The sequence below is a fragment of the Stylophora pistillata genome, chromosome 3 (assembly GCF_964205215.1).
Source record: "Stylophora pistillata chromosome 3, jaStyPist1.2, whole genome shotgun sequence".
Taxonomy (NCBI): Eukaryota; Metazoa; Cnidaria; class Anthozoa; order Scleractinia; family Pocilloporidae; genus Stylophora; species Stylophora pistillata.
In genome coordinates, this window is record NC_142521.1 from 11,268,260 (window position 1) to 11,294,319 (window position 26,060).

The 26,060-nt window shown below is 37.7% G+C and overlaps 2 protein-coding genes and 1 pseudogene across 4 annotated transcripts; 1 reads left to right on the top strand and 2 right to left on the bottom strand.

The window, feature by feature from the left end:
- Positions 1-60: 60 nt before the first annotated feature.
- Positions 61-11,665, bottom strand: LOC111321078 (uncharacterized; annotated as a pseudogene). The gene is made up of 14 exons (XR_015999474.1): positions 11,462-11,665; positions 9,669-10,593; positions 8,447-9,178; positions 7,901-7,973; positions 7,470-7,671; positions 6,967-7,042; positions 6,728-6,823; positions 6,475-6,618; positions 5,021-5,274; positions 3,857-3,998; positions 2,871-3,219; positions 2,296-2,391; positions 1,745-1,812; positions 61-1,277 (listed from the first exon to the last, which is right to left on the bottom strand). The product of XR_015999474.1 is annotated as an uncharacterized LOC111321078 (transcript).
- Positions 11,666-12,067: 402 nt separating this feature from the next.
- On the top strand, positions 12,068-17,680 carry LOC111321071 (uncharacterized). Its single transcript, XM_022923854.2, has 7 exons — positions 12,068-12,535; positions 13,819-13,926; positions 14,760-14,859; positions 15,124-15,184; positions 16,136-16,247; positions 16,900-16,977; positions 17,184-17,680. The coding sequence occupies exons 1-7, from the start codon at positions 12,089-12,091 to the stop codon at positions 17,433-17,435; spliced, it is 1,158 nt and encodes a 385-aa protein (XP_022779589.2). The 5' UTR covers positions 12,068-12,088; the 3' UTR covers positions 17,436-17,680.
- A 578-nt stretch (positions 17,681-18,258) lies between these two features.
- Positions 18,259-26,026, bottom strand: LOC111321070 (uncharacterized). 2 transcript variants are annotated; one of them, XM_088755621.1, is made up of 10 exons: positions 25,895-26,026; positions 25,785-25,819; positions 25,588-25,666; positions 24,776-24,911; positions 23,929-24,020; positions 23,479-23,542; positions 22,505-22,983; positions 19,343-19,561; positions 18,458-18,526; positions 18,259-18,341 (listed from the first exon to the last, which is right to left on the bottom strand). In XM_088755621.1, the coding sequence occupies exons 1-10, from the start codon at positions 25,940-25,942 to the stop codon at positions 18,276-18,278; spliced, it is 1,287 nt and encodes a 428-aa protein (XP_088611747.1). In that variant the 5' UTR covers positions 25,943-26,026; the 3' UTR covers positions 18,259-18,275. The 2 variants fall into 2 exon arrangements, with proteins under 2 accessions (XP_088611747.1, XP_088611748.1); XM_088755622.1 differs by lacking the exon at positions 25,785-25,819 and having other exon boundaries at positions 25,895-26,004.
- Between the last annotated feature and the right edge of the window lie 34 nt (positions 26,027-26,060).

The window sequence follows — 26,060 nt, forward strand, 5'->3', positions numbered from 1 at the left end:
ACGAGAACTCCTTCGATAAACCTTACCCTTGGAAATCATTCAGTAAACAGTACACAAGCGTGACGTAACACATTTTTAATATCTCTTACTTGTATGACTTATCTAGGGTATTTTAAAATCAAGTTGAAAGTTAAATGTATTTTTATACGATTTATAATAGCTAGAAAAATACTTTAGACGTTTACAACTACCACGCGGCTGTATGAAAGTCCATCAAATTATCCGGCGCTATATACACGTACAAATTTAAAAACACTCGTTGTTTTAAGATATTTGGTAAGAAAAAAAAATGTTCAAATCGTTGGTCATTTTATAATTGAAAGCTCTACTACACAAAAACTAGAATATACCAAAAAATAAATAATAAAATAATAATAATAATAACGATATGCGGATTTTTGTCAAATTTGCTTTACCAAAGAATAATTTTTTTGTGAGAAAACATTAAAATGCATGAATAATTAAGACAATCGTATATAAGTAATCATTGTCATCTGTGGATGAATATATCTAGCGAAAAAATTCAAAAAAATAATTTAATTATTTTCTTAGCGTCTGTGAGGAAGGTTAGTGTGAGTTAAGAGAAAAGAAATGCCCATTTAGCCCGTTTAACCCTTACAGTGATCAGCATCTAAGTTCTCCTTACAATACATATATCTTATTAACCGAGCGCGAGGGCAGTACTGGGAGAATATCGGCCCGAGGTCTTGACAGCACGGACCGAGCGCGGCGAGGTCCGTACAAAAAAGACCGAGGGCCGATATTCTTCCAGTACGGTCCCGAGCAAGCTTGGTTAATAAGAGATTTATTACACGACTGAAGTTCAAAGGGACACAAGTGCGGTATCATTCGGGACCGTGCCCGGTCCAATACTGAGAGAATATTGACCGGTAACAGAGAATTTTGATTGGTTGATATTAGTTATTGGCCCTCTGACTGCCCGAGTCGTGTAATAATATTGCTAAATCATTCATTAAGGTCACGAGAATAAAGGAAATGATCGCCAACCTAAAAAGCTTTGATTGTTAAACAAATTCTCCTTGTCAGTCACCAAAGGAAATATGCAGAGAGCAGTATGAAGAATATGGATACTGATGTTAGGGTGCAAAGGGACAACACTGACGATTGTACGTGCTTATTTCTTTGTTCGACTTGCGGTCATGCAATGGAACCAGATTAAAATTGATTCATGGTGTCCTGGATAGGACTGGCTGACAGTGTGCTAGGTATAGCACTCAGTCAAATGTCAAAGGTCTGATGCGAGAGTAGTTGCGAGTCTGAAAACAAAAAACAAAAATATATATATATATTACTAAGATTTCTCATTATTGAGTACTGAACTATTTACACGTACTGCGCTATCACATGCACGTGAAACGCGCGTGTAGTGTTTATGTCAAGCTTACAAAATGCACGCGCAAAACACGTAACTGTTAAAAAGGAACACATGTTATCGTGTTTGGAGTACATGAACATTATACCCTATCATTTAACTGTAGCCCATTGATGAATGTGCCCTTTAAAACTCCAACATCCCGCGCTAAGTCGAACTAAATGCTTACTTCCCAAAGCTTTTGTTAGTCCTTTTTTTATCCATTCACTAGTGACGAATTATGACCTCCTTTTTGTATCCTTGGCAGTTCAAGTTAATGGAACCGATAATGGAGTAGTTTGTGCTTGCAGTATGAATCATCGAGGAAAAACTAACAACGAAACAATGCTTGCTAAATTCAAAAGTACCTACCCGAGGATTCATAACAGCATGTATGTCTGACAGTCTCACTCTGCTATATTCTTGGCCACCAAACCCACCTGGAAATAAAAGGTTTCAAGATTAGAGAGACAAGGGAAAAAAAGTTCGAAAGAAACATGGAGGTATTTTTTTTTTTCAACACTACCAATTCACGCGATCAGCTTCACCCATGGCCAACAACTGAACCCGACAAAACTGCTTTTTACTAATACTGCACTCATAAGGTTTTTACGCCGACTGAAATAACCTCAGATCTTGCGTTCTATTTCATTTTTAAACGCGGCCCCAGAGTATGGGAGAACTGCGAAGGACAGATGAAATGCACAGATGAAGGGCTTGTATGTGGCAAGAACAGGCAAAATTACAGGTTAAAGTTTCAGTTCGGATTTCTCAGAACTGAATCACAGACCTGAAGTTCATGAGCTGTCAACCTCCGGGGACTTCAAAATTGGAAGTGTAAACATGTGTAATAGTCTTCATCTATTGGATGCGGCCATTCAATACAGCCAAGAAAAGAGTGCCCGGGAGCCGTGCTTCTTTACCTGGGTGATCAACTTTAAGTCCCACGAATATACTTCCCCCACTGCCAAATTTACTGACGTACTTCACCATTCCTGTCAAGTTCATCTTTTCTTCTCCTTTAAAGAGAGAGAGAGAGACAACAAATAAGTCATCAGATGATGGCGAACTCTGGTCGTCCGGGTTAGAATAGTCTTGAAAAGGGCTGTTGCTAGTAGTAACGACAGACGTTTTCATAACCTGAGAGGAAGTCATCATCAGAGTCAAATGAAGAATTGTTTGTATTAAGTCTGGTTTGTGATATCTCATGAAGATGACTTATATCAGCTACGTTTTTATCCTTAGGATCGGGCCCCTTGTGTCCGCGTAAGTTTAAACTTCAGCGCTTAAGGAAACCAAAACCATATCTTGCCGTCAATGATTCGCTGAAAAAAATTGTTTAAAGTCCTAATCGTGATGTGCTATAGAATCTTAATTAACGTCTTAGCACGCACAACTGGAGATTTTGCGTACACTTTGAAACTGCGAAAACAAACAACGAAACCGCTAGAGGCTTGGGACAGAAAATAGTAATACATTCACATCTATCACTTCTTACCGGTTACTCTACTTTGTATCATAACTTTGTCTCCTTTGTGAACACCACCCGAAGAGAAAATTTCATCATCAGCATCGTAGCCATTGAGACCAGTCCCCTCCGAAATACCACCCATATCACTGTGGTATCCTATCGTATCACGCGACCAAACCGGCGAAGGTGTGTGTGACCTGACACCATATGACGACATGGGACGTTTTGGTCTCGGCTTGTTTGGAAGAGAACCACTTGGAGGTCTGGGAGTGGTCTCCGGTGCTGAAAGATGTCCTGGGCTGCCGTCAGCAAGATCTCCGTTTATGATTTGAGGTGTCTGTTCTTCTCCTGCGGGTGCAGGTCTCATTGGTCCAATCTACCGCCACAGAATTAAATATTTAATTCGAACCTCTTCCTGAATTTTTTTTGCTGGAGCATTTCTCAATTGCAGCCAAGGCAAATTCAAACCAGGCGTCTTATTAGGGCAAGCGGTTAACGTTACGAAGCGCGCGATCATTTTGTCAACCGGCCATGTTTAATTTGGAGTTAGAGTCGACAGTAGCACAGTAGCACCCCTCCTTATTTTTTCACTGTCGATCTGTCGCTCACCCCCTTGGTACAAATTTATTTTTCCAGCCTTCCGCTTCCATTAATATAAAAGATTACGGCCATAATTTTCGCTATGAAAATACTGCACACTCGCTCTCCAAAATTACACCTACTCTGCAGGATATGCAAGATCGCTAAGGCTTTGCTTTATTTCGCTCTGTCATTAGTCTAAAAAAGGTTACCCTCTGAAACACCACCTTCTGCAACAAACAAATGCAAAGCTGACCCTAGTCTCGACTTGATCACTGGCATTTTTCCATATCACTGGCAACTTAAATACAATTTGTTTTAACTCTAAAGGACCTCTTGCGAGATTATTTCACTCTTTCTGATTGGCTGATCTGATTGCTATGAAATTATTTTTATGACACTCCAAAGTCAGACTAACATTGATTTTTGTTTACCTTATGCGAGCTGTTAATGTAACTTTGGTTCAAACGCGGTGGACCCATTTTGTGACCAAACCGTCTACGAGCTAAACTTGATCCGCCATTTTGAAATTCACCGCGTGGCCTCCTCTTGGGTGGGGCACTTTTAGGCCTCTTCCTGCAAGGAAAGGTGTTTGTAAAAAAAAAACCCCTGAAACACCTACAGATTACAGTGAGGGGTTTTTTCCCTTCTATAGAATTGCTGTCACTTTTTTTCAAATTCAGCCATTGCTCTTATCAATAAATCTCACTCCAACATCAACACAAAGTTGTTATCAATTGACTGGTTTTTTTTTTGTTAGGGGAGGGGTAGGTACGTAGCTGCTCAGCTGTGGACTTTGATCCAACTTGTCTGTTGTAAGTGCGTATCAGTTAATGAGAGGTATAACCCAAAAACAAGGTGTCATCGACATCTTCTGGAAATTATACAAGAAATTATGATACGTGTTTTAAATTCGTAACATGTAAACACGTGCTTATCGGTTAAAAATTTTCTTCAAATGTGGTAAAAATAGAGGGTAAAATTGAAGAATAGCTCCCCAAAATATCTGCCGACTGTTGAAGAACGAAACAGAAAACACAATGAAAACAAATTCAGACACGAGTAAATAGACTGTCCTCTTGGTAAGTTTGAACTTTTACAATTACCTCAAAATGAATTTTGACGAACACCACGCGATATATAGAGGTAAATTTCAAGTGCGAGGCATTATTGGCCATATCGATCGTCATTTATGTGAACTTGATGTGTAGTATCTGACTGACACATTTCGTTCCGCTGAAATTGGAAGAGTTTAGACTACGTATGCCGCCGTTTTGAATAATATTGCTCATGAACCTGGCTGTTGAGCAATTCCTCATCAGTCTCATTCGTTTCTTTCTATTTTTTCCCCTTCTCTTGGAGTGGTTAGGAGCTGCGCAAAGAGGACTCCATGACTCAAAAAACTATGCGATAACAAGGGCTGCTGCGCTATTCCCCATGCAAATTGAAATGTAATCTCCACAGTGAAAACCGGTCAGGGAATCACACTGAAGGCAACAGGGTAAGAGAGGTAGATTTGCCCTGAAACACTTGCCTTGCTGAAATGGTTATGGTTGAACGATTTTTCAATAGCAGGTTTTATTCATATTCACAATTACCCCAAAACTTTATCAGCTCTGTGCTTCCACCAGTCGCGGTCATTCTGGTAAGATATCAATACTTCCTCCAGCTGGTCGCATAGGTCATCATTTTCGCTTTGAAGCCGTACAATTTCCATTAACTTGTCACCCAGATCTTTATCTTGCTCTTTGATGCGTCCATTCAAGGTTGTCATTTCAGCTGATTTTCCTTCGAGTTCACTGTTAAGTTGCTTCTTCTCATTTTCTAAGTTCTCTATGTTCTGGTCCAGTTCCTATAAGGAAAAAAGATTCAGACAAAGAGATTGTCTGGATTTTGTGCAAACAGCAATGGTACACTTGCAAGAATAAGCTGAGAATTGGAGGGGGAGGGGGCATCTTCAAATAAGTTTCCTTCGATTGTTTGTAAACTGCTGATGCAGTCCGGCCAAAGTCCCCCGAAAAATATTGTGATGCGCATTTGATCATATTCACATGTTAATTTGCGCAATATAAATATTAAATTATTATTATTATTATTATTATCATTATTATTATTACTGAGATATCATAGTAAATAAATACCGAGTAACAAAAAAATTTGCAGCCCTCGATTTTTGCAGATTTTGGAGTCTTCGATCCCCACGATAATTAAGTTCCAACCAAAAAAAAGAACGCGAAACATAAAAAGCTGCAAAAATGTTCGACCCACGGCCCAATCAAGTCGGAAGAAGCTCAGTGGGAAAAATCAGGAGTCTGTCATGTCATTGTCTTTATCTTCTGACTCACTCGTAATATCCATCTATGGATCTCCTACCATGTAGGCCCACTCTGTAATATTCGACCAGTTAAAAAGTGTAAAAAATATTACGCATCTTTCCTTTCAAATGTTCCACTGCTTAAACAGAATATCGCAAACATTATCTTCCTTGTAGAAATTGCTACAGTGTATCATCTTGATTTGCAAAATTTTGTTCCCGCAAAACATGAAACGTCTCTAATCCGTAAAATTTATAAATGAATAAAGGCTGATAGTTTCTAAAGAAACTGTTTGGGGCTGCGTCGGTGGGGGTAACGAAATAATTTGAATATATCAACAAAGTTGAAATGGTAAATTGGCCACCGTTACGATTATAAAAGCTGACGTCTCGAGCATTAGCCCTTCGCCCTTCGCTCCGACGAAGGGTTAACGCTCGAAACGTCAGCTTTTATAATCGTAACGGTGGCCAATTTACCATTTCAACTTTGTTGATATACTCAAATTATTTCCTAAAATTTATAGACTACCATAAAGTTTTCATGCCACACTGCTGACAGCGTAGCCTGCGTGGAAGGCTGAGATGAAATGAAAAAGACTGTCTTGGCCTTTGGCAGTGCACTTTTTGAGGCTGCCACATAACACTATGTTCCATCTTTTTTATGGGGGGAGGGGAGGGGAGGTTGGACAGGGCTATTCAATTCTGGTACACGATACGCTTTCTTATAACTTAACTTACTCTTTTTTTGCTATTTGATTGTTCCAGACTTTTCTCAGTTTCCTTCAACTCCAGTTCAGTATTTTTCAACCGACATTCAACTCTGTGTTTCTCTTCTTCTGTAAATTTCAGTTTCTTCTCAATATGTGACTTAATGTCTAGTTCCTGTTGAAAATGGAAAATTGTCAGTTCGTATTTTTTTCAATTCTAAAATTGACTGGTCATTGCTACATTTTTACTGTTAATAAACAAATTGCTTGTAAGCCTGACCTACCTTTTCCAGCTTGACCCTCAATTCTTTCTCAGTTTCCAAACTTTCCCTTAAACTTTTCATGTTGTTTTCTTTTTCATCAATAACATTCCTGGCAATCTAAAGTATAGTCATGAACATCATGAGTAATGTAAATGGAAAATGAAAAGGGAAACATTTTAGAAAATAATTATTCACCTAAAAAGCATGATACAATATTTTTCATATTTACAAACAAAAACAGAATATACCAAAGAACAAACCTGCAAGGTGTCCTTGACTTCCGTGAGTTCCAAATTTAATACTTGAATTTTCCTTCCCCTCTCCTGAGCTCTGGCTCTGATAAAAAAAAAAAAAAGAAGAATAACAGGCTGCATGATCAACCCAACACCTTTTCTTATTATTCATTTTAAATACAAGTTTCTAGACATAATGTGCAGACCAATTTCCAAGCTTCTACATCCCCCACTAAGCAATCCACAGGCACTTGACTATTGTCACGAGCAGATGGCTCAGAACAAATGGCCTATAAGAAAGTCACAGGGGTTTATATTGCCTTCTACCTAAAAATTTAGGAACAAATCCAGCACTTGGGTGGGGCATTTGAACACAATTTTGGCCCTGGGATGGGAATGTACTAATCTTCAAAAGTTCACATGCCTGTGGGGGGTGGGGGGAGGGGGGAATAAGTTCTTGCACTTCAGAGGAAAGAAAATCTATGCTCTGGTTCAACTGTAAGTGCAATAAAAACTGATGTACCACTCACTGTGCCATTCTCAAGGTGTGTCTTTCCTCATCTAAGTCCTTTCTGGCCTGCTCTGTTTCCTCTTTTTGTAACTCAATTGCTTGTTTACTTTTCCTGAGTTGATCTTTGAGTTCTTCTCGATCTGCTTTGTATTCCAGAGCTCTTGTAAGCTTCTCTTTATTTCTTGAAAGATTGTTTTTTAGCTTTTCAATCTCCTTTTCATCTGTAATTGAGACAGCATTGATCAAATCATTAAACTTTAACATTCTAACTATTTAAAGTTGTCATTTGACGGTTACATATGTATGATGTAAAAGAATTATTTTTATATCAAAGACAATACATCATTTACAGCTTCAAATACACGTACCATTCTCTCGTCATATATATTTCATTCAAAAATAAGTTTTGTTTAATTATAATATTTAAATACTGCTGCAGCACTAGCTTACTTTCTTTAATCTTGTCCATTGCATCCTCATAATCGACTTTGTATTTTTCCAGAGTATCCTCTCTGACACGGTACTGTGGCAAAAATATAAAAGAACTGTCAGTAACTGCACAACAAATGCATTCTTAAGTGGCACAGCCCTCAACCTCAAAAAAAGTGCCCCCCATGAATAAGCACCCACCCTTCAAGCCTCTGACTCAAAAATTGTTGCCATGATCATGATGAAGGAAATGATTGCAAACTTAAGAGGCTCTTGTTTATTAGACAAATTCTTCTAACTTGTAATGGTAAGTACCACAAGAATGCATAGACAACAGTATAGAGAACTTGCATACTCATGTGATTTTAGGGTCTAAGGGGTTAAAGGTAATAATAAAGGTAAAATCTGTTTACAAGCCCATTGGCCCATTAGGCGGGTGCTTTACTTCAGTTTCTGTAGCATGAGGCAAGTAGGAGTACTTCTACTCCCCCATGGATGGGATACTAAACCATCCCAGGGTTACCCTCTAGCATAATATAAGGTTCTACAATATTCTTTGCAACCTACCACTTTGTCAACAGCTTCCAAAGCTTTTACAGCCTCTTCATAGTCTGCTTTGATCTTTTTTCTATCATCATTGACTTTGATCACCTTTTCCTCCAGCTCCCGGATCCTTTCCTGAAGTTTTCTCTGAGCTTCTTTTGTAATTTTCTGCTCAGCTAATGATCTCTGCACCTCTTCCAGTTCTCTTTTCTCATTACTGAGCTTCTGCATCGTACTTTCTAGATGACTATTACGTATCTCAGCATTGTTCAGTTTAGTTTGAAGGGTAGAGTTTTCTTGTTGAGTCTTTTGTTCCTTTTTGTGAGCTTTTTCTAGTTCTTCCTGGCTCTCTTTGATTTTTGCTTCCAATGAGGACACTTCACTTTTAAGCGATTCATTCTCCTTTTTCAAGTCACTGGCCATCCTTTCTTGATCACGCAAAGAAGTTCGTGACCTGTTCACATCCTCCTTGGCATCCTCTAGCTGTTGTTCCTTGCTTCTGTTCTCAGCCTGTAGTTGTTCCACAGCCTCTTTTGAGGTAGAAATCATTTCTTCCTTTTCTTTTTGAGCATTTTCTAGGCCTTTCTCTAATTCTGTAATTCGTTCTTGAAGTTTGGAGATTTCTTCCTTTAGTTGAGTAATTAGCTGATCTTTTTCTTGTGCCTCAGCATTACTACTCTCAAGAAGATCAGCTGTCTGGTTTGTAATAGCTTGTTTGTGGGCTTCTTTTTCTTGATTAAGTTGATCTATATGTACCTTAAAAAAAGATAGAAGACACCATTTAATTGCAATTGTTTTTAAGTTAAATTTTCTGTTCAAATGAACTATGTTAAAGTGAAAGCTCCTACTTGTAATTCATTTGTATCTGTCATTTCCTTCTACTGCCTCAAAGAGTTTAATATTTGAGGATTTAGGCAGAGGTTTCAATAGAAGTTGGTTTCCAGCCCCACCTGCAAGATCTCTCACCACTGGCTGTTTAGTGTTAATTGAGCAGGCTATTATGTTTGGGTTTTGCCTTGGGTTTTGCCTCATGGCAGTGAGGCCTATATATCACATCATTGACAGCAGCCTTTTCAAAAAGTTATTGAAACCCAGGCTGGTTCAGGTACCTTTTTGTGACAGAGTTAATTTCATTGCTTGCTTAAATATATATAGTGCATATAAACCTGTCATTTAAACAAAGTCTACTTTAGGCTGTGCAGATTTTAGACAATCAACAGACCTCTAGATCAGCTTTAATTATTACCTCAACTTTTTTCTTCTCTTCCTCTATGCTTTTCTCCAGGGACGAGTTTCTTGCTTTCAGATTTTCATTCTCACTTGTTAAGCTGTCTATTTTATTTCTAAGTTCCTTGATATCTTCATCTTTGTTATTCTCTTTCCTTCTTTTCTCATTGAGTTCCTCCTCCAAAGATGATTTTTCCTTTGACAAACTCTCTATTCTCTGTGTCATTGTTTCATTTTCTCTCTTTAGTCTATCAAGTTCATCTTTCACCTCATCTTTTTCATTTGCTTTTTTGCTACTTTCCTCTGCCAGTTTCTCCTCCAAAGATGATTTTTCCTTTGACAAACTTTCAATTTCTTGTGTCATTCTTTCATTTTCTCTCTTTAGTCTATAAAGTTCATCTTTCACCTCATCTTTTTCATTTGCTTTCTTGCTACTTTCCTCTGCCAGTTTCTCCTCCAAACATGATTTTTCCTTTGACAAACTTTCAACATCCTGTTTCATTTTCTCATTTTCCTTCGTCAGTTTATCAATCTGATCTTTCAGCTTATCATTCTCATCATCATCTTGTTCTAACCCTCCCGATCCTGTTTCTTTTTTCTTTCTTAATTTCTTTTTCTTTTTCTCTTCCCTGCCATTGCCCTCTTCAGAACTTGAACCACTCAGTGTAGTCACAGTATCTACTTCTATTTGAGGAATGATGGAGTCTGGTGCTTTACTTCCATCCTTAGATTGACTCTGCATTTCTGCCAAAGGGCTCTCACTTATCTTTATCTTACTTGCTGGCAAGTTTGAAATTGGTGCTGCATCGACCACATCAAACTCATCATCACTAGCTTCCTTTCTTTGTTCTTCTGTCTGTGCAATAGTAGAGTTGTCCATTTTCAATCCAGGCCCAATTGATATTTTTACTGTCTTTTTGTTCCTTTTTGGTATTCGATAAAACCTGAAAACAAGTAACACAGATGAAAAGGGAATGTGAATAGTCATAACTATTTGTAAATTAGCGTCTTAATCAGCACAGTACAGATAAAAGCACATATGATTGAGTGTTGCTGGTGTTTTAAAGACAGAAGTCAACTCCACAGTTTGTGAACAATTCTATGAGCACATTTTTCCTCAGTAAAAATGTTTAGGTCTGGGATCTAATTTATCCTATGCCCATGCCATAGATTTCTAACAACTACTACCAATGGAAATTTTCCCCTTCAACCCAACCCTCCCCCCCCCCTTCACGCATGTGATAGTCCACATCTTACAGTGATTCAACACGGCCATAACAAGATCGATTGTTCCCATAGACCTCATTAAAACCTGATTGAAATAATTTGCCTGATATTAGCTAAATTAACTAAAAACTCAGTTCACAAATAACAACAGCATTTGAAAGTTGATTTAAAGAATAATTTGTAGCAATCAAAACACGAAACGAAGCAAACTAATGCTTTGGATGTGCTCAACACAGGCTTAGTAAGCTTCTGTGCAGAAAATCGCAAACACAAATGAGAAAAAGATTAGATTACTCGTCTCAGATGTCCACTCTCAATTTGTACTCTCACAACTCAATTTAAGCAGTCAATAGGTAAAAGAAAGTTTAAGATCACTTTCTAATTCACAGTATTCGTGGTTTAACTGGTTTCCTAACTAGGCATTTGAACTTTTAAAACTGAAAGTATATATACATATTGCCTTTGGCAAATAAACTCTGTTTACTAAACACTTGGATTCCAATGATCGCTACTGTTCATATGACAACTTTACGACTTCACTCCACTTTTCCATTCTTTTGGACTTCAGTGACCGCAAATACAAACAAAGTTACCTGCACCAATGAAACTACTCTCGCTATCGTGATATTCACGAACCTCTTCTTGGGCTTCTTTAAAAGCCTTTTCTACCAAATTTTCGCCAAACAGAAACAAGTTTACCGAGATTCCAGATTCAATTATATCCGTTACATTCGACTGTAATACTAGTGATTGCCCAGTAGAACTTTCCATATCGAACGAAAAGCTCGTCTAAGAAAAGCGGACATCTTGGTTTCAAAGCTCTCTGCACAACAAGTGGCAAAATTACCTTTTCAAATCAGTAACTATAGCATCACATAGTCATGGAACATTGATCAAGCGACTTTTGTAGCTGTTTAGAAGCTCTGCGGTCGCTTAGTAACCACACTTTGCGCCAATATTAACTTATTAAACGAAGTACCTCTAATTCCCATTCACAAGTTAGTTCTTTTTCAAAATGGACATCCCAGTCAAGAGGGCAAATCGAGATAAGATGTTAGTTACTGAATCAACAAATAATGGAAATACAGTCCGAAGTAATATTTTAGATGCGCTGAAAGGCAACCAACCCCACAGACCCCTCCCCTCCTCTAGAGCAAGAACAAGGACACCTTGATCGGAACGAAAAAGACTGGAAACAGTAAGAGATCTAATATGGCGGCTTCCCGTGGTCCGCTTCGCCTAAGATGGACTTTACGGGTTTTGTCCAACACTCATTCAGCTGTACGCAAAATAGGTACCTCAGCTTTCAACAGGAATATCTTTAGAGTAGTATTATCGACACAGAGACGATTTTTTAGTGCAAAAGCACAGCCAGAAGAAGTTGACACGAAGGTGGATTCACCAAGGAATCTACTAGAAGTTTATGAGGTAGAACCTACTTTACTGCAAGGTCCCAGGAAAAAGCCTATTTCTCCAGATTATGTCGAACAAGAAATTAAGAAATCACGAAAAATCCGATCTAGGGTTCCTGTGTCTATAAATCCTGCGGAGGCTCAATGGACTCCGGACTCTAAACGAGTTGGGTTGGTAGGAGTAAAGTTGGGAATGTCTTGTTTGTGGCTCAAGGATGGAACAAGGAAGCCTGTCACCCTGGTTGAGGTAATAACGGCTTATTATTTTAATTCAATTTACCTTTTTCACCCCTCTGGCTATTATATTAGAAACTTACAACCAGTAATGATAATAATGATTACTTACAACCAGTAATAATGATAATAATGATGATGATGATAGTATTAGTATGTATGAACTATGGGCTAAACTTCAGAATACCCGGCCACTCATTTACATGTCATTAAATAAGAATAGCGTCTATTGTGTTATGCCTCATTCTTCAAAGCCTCCCGACACATGTAAATGATGTGGACGGGTATTCTGAAGTTGCTCGGAACTATGTACAGTGATTTTTTTTTTCTTAAATTAATATGTTGTTTTAGTGGGAGGACATGACACAGAAGATGTTTACAGTTGGTGACACAGATATGTTTGAAATGATAATGATATCGATATTGTTAATAGTTACAATAATAAGGATAATAATAATAAAAAATATATATATCCATGATGATGGTAATGAGAAATCTTTGTAAGAAACTTGACAAAAATATGAGGGGTAAGCAACACTCGCATACACTTATAATTAGTCATTCTTAACGTCAGATACTGATACAGGCTCATTTGCTATGCATACCACTGCATAGTTACTGAGCCTGTATTATTTGCAGGCTCTACTGTTACTTTTTCTTATTCTACACCATTAACTATTTTGGTTTTGAAGCATAACGTCATATCATTAGGACACAAAGAATTTGAAAGGAAGAATAATAGACAAAAATTGATTTATTTGGGTGACCTAGACCCAAAGAAATTGGGGGTCAGAATTGAAGTAAGAGTACATGATATGTATATGTGCACGATCCTTCGCAGTAAAGCACTATTTGAGCAATAGTGAAAATCAGACCTGAAAAAAAAAAAAAAAAAAAAAAAAAAAATTTCAGGCCTGTACGGGACTCGAACCACTGACCTCTGCGATACTAGTGCAGCGCTCTACCAATTGAGCTAACAAGCCAACTGAGAGCAGGCCATCAAATTAATTCGACATGAACCCGTAGATGATAAATCAAACAACAACAAACATATGAAACATATGTATGAACTGCGGTTATGAAACGTATATGTGCACGATCCTTCGCAGTAAAGCACTATTTGAGCAATAGTGAAAATCAGACCTGAAAAAAATTTCAGGCCTGTACGGGACTCGAACCACTGACCGTTTCATAACCGCAGTTCATACATAAGTACATGATATGTTGCATTATATACGAATCATGATTGAACAGAGTGATTGCAGTAGTTTTTCACTTTTCAACATTTATTCAAAGATCAAGGACTGTCAAGTTGTTGCAACAAGAATCAGCAGAGACCTCGGTGGTAGAGATGATTCAACAGAGCTTCAGGTTGGAGCAGTAGAAGAAACACAGCTGTATAATGTGAGTAAAGTAACTTCCTATAATCTGATTCATGATTGTACCTTTCCGGTGCTATAATACGCTTCCTTGTAAATAAGTTTGGTGAATCTTTTGTTACAGTTTATCATTACTCTAGCTGATATGTTTGTCTTTACTCATCAACTACTTGGTTCTTTATCGAGAAGTTACTTTTTATTCACTTGTGAGAGTTAAATGGTCAATAAATCAGCAAATTTCAGTAACATGTTTGCAAATATCATATACAAATTTTCCTAGTTGCAACATGAGAAGATTGTTTAAGACTAGTTCTTGGTTAGAGTTTGGTTGGTAATTAGGAGCACAAATTATGCAATCAAGTATAGATCAAAAGAACAGAATTGGAAGCAGGTTGCTAATACATGTACTTCTAAAGACTCTGGCTATAATTTAGTGAAAACAGGATTTTTGGACATGCAAGAACTCAAGGGCCATGAAAACTATAAGAAGAGTGATTGGACAGTTTTTCCCCTTTGATTCCCACCCTGATAATAGAATATTCACTTCATCCTAAGTGTTGGACACATAAGCAGGATTAAGAGAGACAATAGATGTATTCTCATAATTATTTATGACTGCAATTCTTTGAGTCTTGTACCATAATTACAGCTTCCAATGTTCATCATGTAAGGCCAAAGCAACCACAACTCCAGCTGGGATTTTGTCTCTTTTGCTAGCAAAATCCAGCATTCTTAATTAATTATGATTCAGCATCTGGCATTCAGTATTGAAAAAAATTTCCCTCACCTGATCAAGGTCATGATACCTCCCTCTCTAATAGCATTAACAAATTTTCCTTTCCTTCTTTTGCTTTATAGATCAGAAAATCTCAATATGGACACTTCAAGAAATTTGGCATTAATCCAAAGAAAAAGGTTGCAAGTTTTCCTGTCACAGAAAATGGTCTTCTTCGACCAGGTGTGAAAAAGGAAACTATATATTTTTTTTAATTTTATTACTAATTTGTCCAGGTATAAAGGAGGAAAATGTATTTTTAAATTTTATCACTAATTTGTCTGGTTTCATTGCTGATTTTGAGATAATAAAATACTGATAGAGAAAGGAAAGTCACCTTCTGGAAGTGAAAGGTACCTGACCTGCACGCAAATGAGTCTACTTCATAACTGATATTTGGTTTGAGTTTGTTTGTTTGTTTTTTTTTTTTGGTTCTAATTTTAACAGGAACACCCCTTTATGCAGCTCACTTCTATCCTGGTCAGCATGTTAAAGTTCAAGGAGTCACGTAGGTTGCTTTCTTTCAGCCTTAAATTTAAACATCTTTTTCAAGTTGATTAGACCACACATAAATTACTGTATATCTGTATTGGGAAACTGTTCAACCTCTGCTTTTGAACTCATTGAAGCACTGCATGTAAAAGTGTGAGATCAATCTAGAGACTCCCTTCATCTTTGGAAGATCATGATGTAATAAAGAAGGTACATTGGCAGAACATCAGCAATATCTATAAAAAGAGACTTGCTTTAGAAATGTTTCAAATTATAAACCCTGATGGATGTCATAGATTATCTCATATGTTTAAACAAGTGATCTCTGTCAGAAAAGACAAACTAATTGAAATGAATACAACAACTTCAGAGTTTGGTAAACAATCTTTATTCTTCAGAGGTCCAGTTACCTGGAATAATCTGGACAGAGGAAAGAAATGCAAAAAATATGAATTCTTTTAAGTTAGCTCTAAAAAAAATCAAGATTGATGGAAACTATTAGTTACATAAAGGGACAATGCAATAATTTGAATAGGAGAACTGAAGAGTTTACACACTATTGAAAGTAATTATTTTTTAAAATCAATTACTTATTTATTAGATTCATATTTATATTTGATTATTTATTAATAATTATTTATGAGATGATCTATATTTTATACTTCATAAAAACTTTTGTGATTGTTGTTAGGTTCTCTTTTTTTTTTAATATTTTAGCACGTAGTTAGGAGGTCCACATCAGCAAAAGCTGCCCTTATCATGATGTCTATCTATTATGTACTTTTTACAGATTAATCCAATGTAGCTTTCAGAATTTATGTATTGGCCTTTAAATTTTGCTGGCAGCCACCCTTTCCCCAGCTTATGAAATTTGCCTGCAGCCACAGTTTAGCGACATTCTTTCAAATACTGCTTGAAGTTTTGTTTCTGGTAACATCATGCCCTCTTTTTTTGCTCATCAATGAAGAATTGACTGGGGATTTCAAGGTGTAATGAAAAGATGGAAGATGAAAGGCCAACCAGCTTCTCATGGCCAGTCAAAAACACATAGGAAAATGGGAGCAACAGGAGGAGGGCAGGTATGAAACACAGGATAAAAATCTTCTTTAACTCCCGAAAGTGATGGACACGTAACTTCTCTCTACAACATCCATACATTATCCAGCAAACTGGTGAAGAGAATACTCAAACTGATCTGGTAGAAGTCGTTATCTTGATCTAACACCAAATTCTTTTGATTAATTTACAAGGAAATGTGTAGCAGCTAGTGGGGAGAATTGAAAATCAGATCTTGGGAGTTAAAAGTTTTAAGTAACAGGTCATTATTTGTCACTGGGGGGTAAGAGTATTTTGGTGGTGTCACAATAGTTACTGATCCCTCTTTTACACTCTGTATTGTTTTTAGTCTTGGTCCATTTTCTACTGTCCCCCCTTTATACTCCGATTATCGGTCCCCACCCCATTCCCCCTGAAAACCATTAGATGCCCCATATACCCCCTAGTCCCCTCCCCCCCTCCCCTGGGCAAAAAATAATTTCTGGTCTCTTATTATAGAAGAGCTTGCATGCAGAAGTTTCCTCTCAGGTTATGTGCTAAAGCATTCAAGTCTTCTTTTTCATACAAGATATGTTATTGACAGTTATGTTTTGTTGTAAGCAGTAACCACTTAATAAGAAGTACTGAATTACTTTTCTCAAGTATAAATAACTATTTTTCTTATTTCAAACACAGGATCCTGGAAGAATCTGGCCTGGAAAGAGGATGGCTGGTCACATGGGAAATAATAGCTGTACATTCATCGCTGTTAAAGTAATTTGAACAAGTAGTGTCAATTTGGAAACCAATAGAATTGAAATTAGAATAGAGTCTTTAAGTAGAAAAAAGGGCCTTAAAGAAAATGAAATAATGAACCTATGTACAATAACTTTACAAATTATAAGCTTTATTTAATATGCCTTCTTTTAAGAATCAACACCAAGTACAACTTTAAAGAAATTTTTCCTTTTCTGTTGCAGATTCTTCGTATCAACACCAAGTACAATATTCTGTATCTGCTGGGAAATTGTCCAGGCAAAGAAGGAAGCTTCCTTACAATCCAAGATTCTTACAAGCCACACAACCACCCGCCTCCCTTCCCTACTTATTTCCCTGATCCCCAGGACCCCCTCCCTGAGGATATGTTTGCAGATGACGTACAACAGTTCAATGAGACTATACTTTTCACCAAACAGGATCAAGCTAGCAAAGCTTCACAGAAAAATGCTTGAAAATATTTAACAACAGTTTACTGGTTGTTTACCAAGTCTATGAGGGGTTTGCAATCAGAACTAAGAACCAAACAACACCTACTCACTGTGAATAAGAATGATACAAACCATGCATTAAAAACAACTACAAGTAAGATCTGTGCTGGGTGTTTACAGATTTTTGACCTCTAAAAAACTATTCACATATACCGTGTGAATTTTAAGAGTTGGAAAATGTAAGGAAAATAAATTTTCAAAGATGGGAAGTTTGAAGTTTCTTCCTTGTTGTAACGTGTGCATAACTGAAGTGTCACACCTGGGTGGGGTAGTTTCCCATTTCTTTTGCCAGTATGCCTCTCAAAGCATTTCAAGGAACATGAAGGAAAATTTGGAGTGACACGACTTTCATTTCAAGTGAGATTACTTTCAGGGCAACTTGACCGTAAACCCTTCTCAAATTGATACCTTTGATTTTTGGTTCATTGGACCATTAACTGCCATGTGAAGATGGTTTGGCTCAGACTGATAGAGCCCAAGAAGTACTTCCAGCAGGGTGGCATGTGGTGTTGTGTAGCTTATAATTATAAGCTGTTAGTTAAAATCACCATTGTAATTACAAATTGCAATTTTTCCCCCTGATTACTTCTAGCTCCTGGCTGAACCCATCAAAGACTACCTCTACAAAGTTGGATTTTTTTCAAATGCTTTTTAAGGGTTGCCCTGCACTCTTCAGGATATGGTTGATATCACAAGTTCCTAAGGGGATTTAGTACTTTGGGTTGGTGACATGGTTCCCTGCCCTGCTAGTTTGGGGAACATTGGGCAAGAAGCAGTTTGACCACTATCACAATTAAGAAAATTTTATTGTTGCTTCTGTCTTGCGGCTTTGAATCTTGAAAGCTTCTTTCCTGGTTGGGATGTACTTGACTGTTCAAAAAAAGTGTAAAATCAAGAGCATCTGTAAGTGGTCTGTAAAGTCTACATAGATTAGACTGAACTGAGAGTGATTTTCTCAGGAGATGTAAAAAATGATATTTTCATACCTGCAGTTGAGAACTCTCTTGTCTGATCATCTGCACAGTAGCCTTCTCAACTACACTCCCTGTGAATGCCTGATCAGGGTATAGGCAGACAAAGAAAGTTAGTTATTTGGTATCAACACATACTTAAAAATATGCACTTCAATAAACTGACACAGGAGCGAAGAAAATTAAGATGTGTTTTTGTAGTCATCCATCACAAAACCCTAATTCTAGAGACACTGGTGCTTGGTTTTCAGAATCAAGAATATCTACCTTGAACTCAAATTTAAGTTCTCAGTATAAGCATGGAATTGAGTCATCATTAGACCAAGTAAGTGCAGAGCAGATGTATCATCACTAGTAGTAAAACTACCCCAGAGAGTCAGTCAACTTCAAGTGATTCTTTCACTTGGTATAGAATAAGGTAACTAGAAATATTAGGTACATCCTAAACTCTCCTCCCCTCTCTCCCCTCCCCCCCCTCCCCTCTACCCTCCCCTTGCCTCTCTCCACCCCTGCACACACACCCTCATGTAGTTTCTTTACTGGTACCATTTTATACTCTTGGGTGGAGAGGGTAATGTAAAAATTGTGTTATGCCAAAAATGCACACATCACCCACCCCAGGTTCACATGTAAATCCAGTCCCTCCATACTGAGAGCCAATGCACTATGCATTGTGCTAGCAATTTGCCCAGCCCTCATGCAAACTTTTGAAAATTGAATCAAGAACAAATACAAGTGATAAACTCTAAGGGCACAGGGCAATAACCACCACTGTGGGCTGAATTCCCGCCCTTTCCTGAATCAGCTCTGCAATCTTCTAGAGGGTGAGCTAATTTACTACTCAACAACAATCATTCAAAATTTAACACCCTCCCAACTAGCCTAGTTGATCCAACTAACCTTCTGAGAGTTGAAGTCTTCTGTCTGCACCTTATCTTTGACAATATTAGCAGGAGATTGTTGCGCAGTAACAGATGTATCCTCTACAAAGTCTTTTTTGCCTTTTTCTTCAACAGAGGGCTTTCTTAAAATGGATTTTAATTCTCTTTTAGAAGTGAACTGTGAGTAGATGTCTGCTGGGCTTGTAACGGTGAGCTTTTCACAAGAATCTTTGGGAGCCTACAAGATATCAGAAAAGAATTGAATTAACCCTTTGACCCTGAAGAGTTATTGGCATCTAATTTCTCCCTACAACCGCCTTCCGGTTAGCTCAATGGATAGAGCACTGGACTGTTGTGCGGGAGGTTGAGGGTTCGAGCCCCGGCCGGACCAACACTCAAGGTCTTAAAAAAAATGAGGAGAACATGCTACCTTACTATAACATCAAGAAATGGTTAGATATTGTAGTCTTCTCGGATAGAGACGAATAAATGGAGGTCCCGTCTCCTGCAGGGTTAGGGGTAGGAGACGTTAATTTCCCACGCACGAGTATACTGTGTGATGGATGTCCTCCCCTGGGGTGGGATGGGTGGGTGCAGATAGAGGATCACCCTAATTAACCCTTTTCCAGCAAGCCATGCTTACATGGTAGTAATTACTACTATTACTGTTGTTATTTGTTTCTTGTTGAAATTAAGAGACAACATTATGTAAGTGTGTACATTGCAAGGCTGTGTGATGAGACACCTATTGCAGCCTAAAACACCCACAATGATTACCGATTTCCATTGCAGTGAACCGTTCATATAACAACAAATCCCAAAAATCCAGCATTCTGCTCCAAGAGCAACACTGAAAAAGTGTTGATCTTTTAAGATCAAAACTTGCTCAAGAAATCAAAAGTTTGCATTCAAAACACACCTCAGGGCCAGCTCTTGCTGTTTGGCTGGAAAATGCCTTCTTACTTTATCCGCTAGCCCTTGTTCTTCCTTTTGATGAAAGCTAGTGTCGCAAACACAACCTTTGCCTCGTTTATGACCGAAAAGAATTCTGGGAAATTCCACCACAACTCGAGAAGGCAACACCTCACTTTTCCATTTTAACAAATTATTATAAGTGTCAGGCCACCCAGTCCTACCAACAAAATATCATATCGATCGAGACTTTTGCCACTCAAAACTGGCCCAAAAAGCCTTGGTAGGTCCTGGTAGCCATCCACAGATGGGCCAGAGACACAACTTCACTTGTGACCTCACCAAGCTTCCATGAAAGCATTTTGGTGGTCCAGTCTACATGAAATCGCCTCTCACCTCTATTTTATTACAGAGGCTTGCCTCTACCCACATTCCAGCTTAATGATGCTGTCATGAGGGCTTCTGTCGAGGGAAAATGGCTCGAAAAACGCCAGCCTTATAAACGCGAGAAAACAAATCGATTTGAACGCATCCAAACATGAGCAGTTGATCTAGGTCACGTGACCCCAAAGTCTGAACCCACGGTGTCTCAAAACCGCAAATATTGTAAGGGATACTTCATATAACGAAAAACAAAGTGAGCTTAAGTTTTGTATGGCCAAGTTATAAGGTTTTTTGCCAGCTGGTAAAGGGTTAACTTAGTGTTACTGGTGATATCCTCTGTAAATATTGTTTATTATGTGGCAGTTAAAACGTCTGGATGCCAGAACCTATATACACGAAAGCTGGGCGTCTAAGACGTGGCCAACTAACATGTTTAGAATTTACATATGTACCCCCCCCCCCCAAAAAAAAAAAAAAAACTAATACAAAATGATAGAAAAAAAAAAAACTTCTAAAAAAAAAAAAAAAAACCCTAGTGGCTAGTCCCTAATGTCTTAAAAACTTAACAAAATAACACATGGCTAAGATGAAGTCTTCAACTCATGACTTTCAAAGATCTTGCAATCTTGAGTGAACTGCTGACTACAGACTTCTGCATTCTACCTAACACTGCTGTACTCCTTTCTGATCCAACAAGCTCCCTGATGCTCTTCTTGAGGTCTTTGGAGTACCCTCCCAGGACATTGATGATTATGTTGTACTGAATGATATTAAAACTCGGGTACTATCTCTTGAGCTCTAGACAAAGTGGGCTGTTTTATTATTATTTTAGTATTATTATTATTATTTCACCCCTGAATCACTCATTAAGCTAAGGTCACAAGAATAAAGGAAACGATCACCAACAAAAGAAACATTTGATTTTTAAACAAATTCTCCTTGTCAGTATCTTAGGAATTGTATGAAGAACAGTATGGAGAATATGCATACTGATATTAGGATGTAAAGGGTTCAAGTCAAAACATCAACTCAAATACAGCAAAAGGTCAAAACCAGGAAGAACAAGTACATTATTTATATCTTTCCACTGAATAAGAATACCAACTCAGAAGGCAGCCTGGGCATATGGTTAGAATGCTACACTTGTAATCACTGGGGCCAGAAAAATTGCTCTGTTTTACTAATACCTTCATGTACAGTGCTTTCAATAAGATTTGAAATAGGTGGCTACCTCGGTACAGCACCCGCCAGAGAGTGACTTGAGCGTGACTTGAATGGGATAACCGCAACTTGAGCGCGGTGAAATATACCTGGTGACTCACAACAGAATACCAGCCGGAGCTCCAGCGGTGCAGGGTCTTATTGAAAGCACTGCATGTAGTTGTCATGTATTTATCATTTAAATTACTGGTACCTACATGAGGTTAGCCAAAAAAGTTAGATCATTATATCTCTTGTCACCTTCACTGACCCCTTTCACTCCAAGAGTGACCAAAACTGAATTTCTCCTTACAATTTCAACACAGTTTCAGGCAGAAGGGTGTTGAGAAGATAGAAACAAAATATCAATTAGTGGGTAATGTCTGATTTAACACATATTTCTCAGAGCTAAAATTATACAAAATGTGAGGAAAAGTGTAAAGAAGAGACTTTTAAAACTAAGATTTCCAAGTATTTTAATGAGAAACCTTAAACTGGTAGATATTATTTCTATTGTTGTTATTTTATACTTTTTATATTTTTAACGTCTGTGTGATGTCTAACGACTTTACAGACGTATTAAAATGTGGATGTAGATGTAGAAGAATTGAAATCCAGATCTCAAGAGTGAAAGGGTTAACAAGCATTAAAACATCTACACAGCACATTTAAAATTAATACTAACCCGTCCTTGTGAGAGCCCTGACAAAGAGCTAAACTTGACTGAAATTGTGGTCTGTATATCATCACTGTCGTTGTTATCATTCTCGTCATCATCTTCACTTGCAGTGGAATCAGTTGAGCTTACTCCAGTCTCATCCTTAACATAGTGCATCTTCCAAGTAACTTTCTTTTTGGTTTCATTTGTTTTTTCTCTTTCCTCCTTTTCTACGTTTTCTCCATCACCTTGTATCTTTGTGTGTTCACCTGTACTATTTTCATCACTAGAATCATCCTGTCCAACTTGGTCTAATTCAGCATTTCTAGTTTCCTTTTCTTCCAGTTCATCTAGTCTTGCAAACAAAGACGAGTCCTCTGATGACACTTTCTGCACTTCAATTTCTTTCATCGTAACTTTCTCCTTTGGATCACTCCTGAGTCCTAGAACTTTCTTTGCACCACCTAATCTTTCAGCTTTAGGATGTGCCTTTCGAGAATGTTGAGCTGCCAATAAATAAAAGTTGAAGTGACTTTTGACAAACAACAAGCAAGAGTCATGCAGGATACTGCAAGTTCCTTCCTATACCTGCTGGCATGATATAAATAATATTCATCCTGGTTTACTTCTTGACTTTCAGTTCATCAGACCACACCAACATGGGGCACAGTTTATGCTCTCTAGTTAAAATCTTCAGAACTTCATCATAAAGTCATTCACCCAATTACTTCCTACTGCCACACAGTTCCTTGAAAATCAAATAGGAGAATTAATTTTGGTGTTATAACAACATGGCACCCTCTTGCTGGAAAGCTTTTCTAAATCAGAGGCACAACCAGGAAGGCATCCTAGGGTGCAGTTAATAATCTCAATTTATGAATCAGTGGAATTCATACATTCAAGCCCCATATCTAATGCACTGCGCATATTTTACTGACAGCTCTAAAACCAAGTTTAAAAATGCATATAGAATTTTCCCAAAAGAGTAATAAAAATCTTACTTAAAAATCTCTCCTCCTCTTGTGACGAAAGCTCTTCTTTGATTTCTTTTACTTCTGAATTTTCCTAAGAACCATAATGATCAATAGGAATATTTTAATGCATCTCCTGCACAAATTACTCAAATTATTTATTTTTATTTATTAACTGAGAGAGAATGGCTTTATGCCTATATGAACAAAACAGCAGGTATTAATGTTGCATAATTTTCAGAATTTGAATAGTTCAACACTGCATTTCAGGATAAGCATGGAAATATTTGTCATCATTAAATTATGCAACCTGCAAAATATGTATACAACATACATGTACTTCCCCACAAAGATTACTCTTTGAACTTTACCATATCCGAGTTCCTCTGAATTGGCAAACACAGCACCCTTTGTATTTACTCAATAAAATGACATCAATTCGTTAATACGTAATTTTAAGTTGTGGATTCGCCACTTTACCTCAGCAACAGACTGAATTTCTGAGGCAAAGCTTAATGCTGATTGAAAATTCTTCAAGTCTTCCTTGATTCCAGTGATATCTTTCTCCAGATCTAACAAGGAAAGGTCATTGTAAATAATGCAAGTAAAGCTTCAAGCAGTTGCACAACATCATCTAGTCTTTAACTAAACAAAGTGATACAAATAAATGAGAAGAATGAAACAAAACAGCACGTTGTTCTCACCACTTAAAAGAAGTAATTAGTAAAAAAATCTAAGTGTATAAGGGGGTTTTCTGATACACCATGAGCTAAAAGCACATTTCCATGGGACATTTGTGTATATTATCATTTTAAAAAAATTGACCATTTTTCAATGAGCAATAAGGTTTGAATGGTTTTCAGTTCATCAGACCAAACATCACTAGGTAAAAAAACCCTCTGTTGGCTAATTGCTCACAAGGTCATCATCAAACCATAAAAACCTTATGGCACCAAATCCTTTACAACTTCCTAAGCAACACTGAGTCATTAACCCTTGAACTCACCAGATCTGATTGTTAATTCTCCCCTCTAGCTGCTGCACATTCCCATGCAAATTAGTTATGGGAATTTTGTGTTAGATCAAGATAACAGCTACTTTACAACTTTTAGTATTCTCATTCCTGTTGGATAATATATGGATATTACAGGGAGAAATTACATTTTAATCACTTCTGGGAGTTAAAAATACAGAAATATACCTATCCATGTGACAGCCAAGTTCACATATAGACAAAAAAAAAAGTGCAAGACTGAAAATAACAAATTTTCTGTGAGCCCTCCATCATCGAAAAGCATTACCATGTACATGAAGTAAATGACAGTACATTTTTTTCGTCTCTCCACCATTTCAAGAGCTTGACTGACTGAACGCTCTGCAAACCAGTTGTCTCCAAGAAGCACCATAATCTCATTAGTGTGAACAAGTTTTCCTGGCATAAAGGCTACAGATCCAAATGGAACCTGATGACAAAAGAACCTTTTTTGCATTCATGGTTTTCTATTTAAATGTTGCCCAACTTTCTGTTGTCAGAGTTAGAGATTCTGCAATAATTTAACCTCGCAACTTACAGCCTGTAGCTAAGTTACCCCCATTAATACCTTTAGAAGCCTAAGAACTGAGAAAATGGATTCCCCTTCTATGTTTAACCTAATTTCTCCAATCTGAAAGCATGAGGAAGCCCAAAAATAATGCACTTCTATAATCCCTTCCCTTAAACCTTTCACTTCCAAGAACTTATTTATTTAGCGATTCTCCTTCCTGTCTGCTATACAATTCTTGTGATGTTAGTTTGGAGAATTTGGTATTGGATCAACTGATAATCCCCTGATTTTCCTCTTCCCTTATTCTCATTACTTGTCTGCTTGATGTTGCATTGATATTGTAAGGAGAAATTCTGTCTTGGTCACTCGTGGAAGGGTTACCCATGGGAGTTGAAGGATTAAGTTCAGGTTTCTATAACTTTTGGTTGACCTATGTTTCACGGTGTGCAAGGCAATAAACATTTACATAATGGTTGGAGATCCCAGTTCCCGTGGTTTCAATGAATTTAGCTTGCCAGCCTCTACATACTATGTGTGCCACCCAAAACTCTACTACAATATTTAAACATCCTCCCCTCTGCTGACCAAAACTCACCATAACCTCGTGGGAAGTTTTGTTTGGAAGAGTGTTCAATAAAGCCTCGAGTTTCTCGTAGTCTTCCTTAAATCGTTCACTGTACAACAAACAAAAGAAAGGACCTTAAGCCTATAAATATGCGCGATAACTCGTTAAAGAGGTCAAAGCCATCGAACAGAGTTCCGAATAAAGGAAGTGTCTTGTAAACTCCATACCACGTGAGTAGTCGCTGTTGGCGTTCCAGCAAAGCCTAAAACGAAAGTTCGAAAATTTCGTAAAGATTAACGCATCACCTATCTTTTCCAGTCTATAATTGTGTCGTTACCTTCTTATTTTCTTCTTTCAAGCGTGATATTTGCGCGAATTCCGACATTATCGACAAAAAACTCACGGCTGAATTACATCGTGCGCCATACCTTCTTCTTGACAATTATACACCACCCCTCAGAGGAAAGGCTTACAACGGTCACGGTGTTACCCATAGTACAACG

Coding starts and splice junctions, on each gene's coding strand:
- LOC111321071 (XM_022923854.2), top strand. CDS start 12,089: ATGGCGGCTTCCCGTGGTCCGCTTCGCCTAAGATGGACTTTACGGGTT. Junction 14,860..15,123: donor AAATGGTCTTCTTCGACCAG/GTGTGAAAAAGG, acceptor TAATTTTAACAG/GAACACCCCTTTATGCAGCT. Junction 16,978..17,183: donor GTACATTCATCGCTGTTAAA/GTAATTTGAACA, acceptor TTTCTGTTGCAG/ATTCTTCGTATCAACACCAA.
- LOC111321070 (XM_088755621.1), bottom strand. CDS start 25,942: ATGTCGGAATTCGCGCAAATATCACGCTTGAAAGAAGAAAATAAGAAG. Junction 19,562..22,504: donor CAGGGCTCTCACAAGGACGG/GTTAGTATTAAT, acceptor GATATCTTGTAG/GCTCCCAAAGATTCTTGTGA. Junction 18,527..19,342: donor AAGACTTCAACTCTCAGAAG/GTTAGTTGGATC, acceptor TACCCTGATCAG/GCATTCACAGGGAGTGTAGT.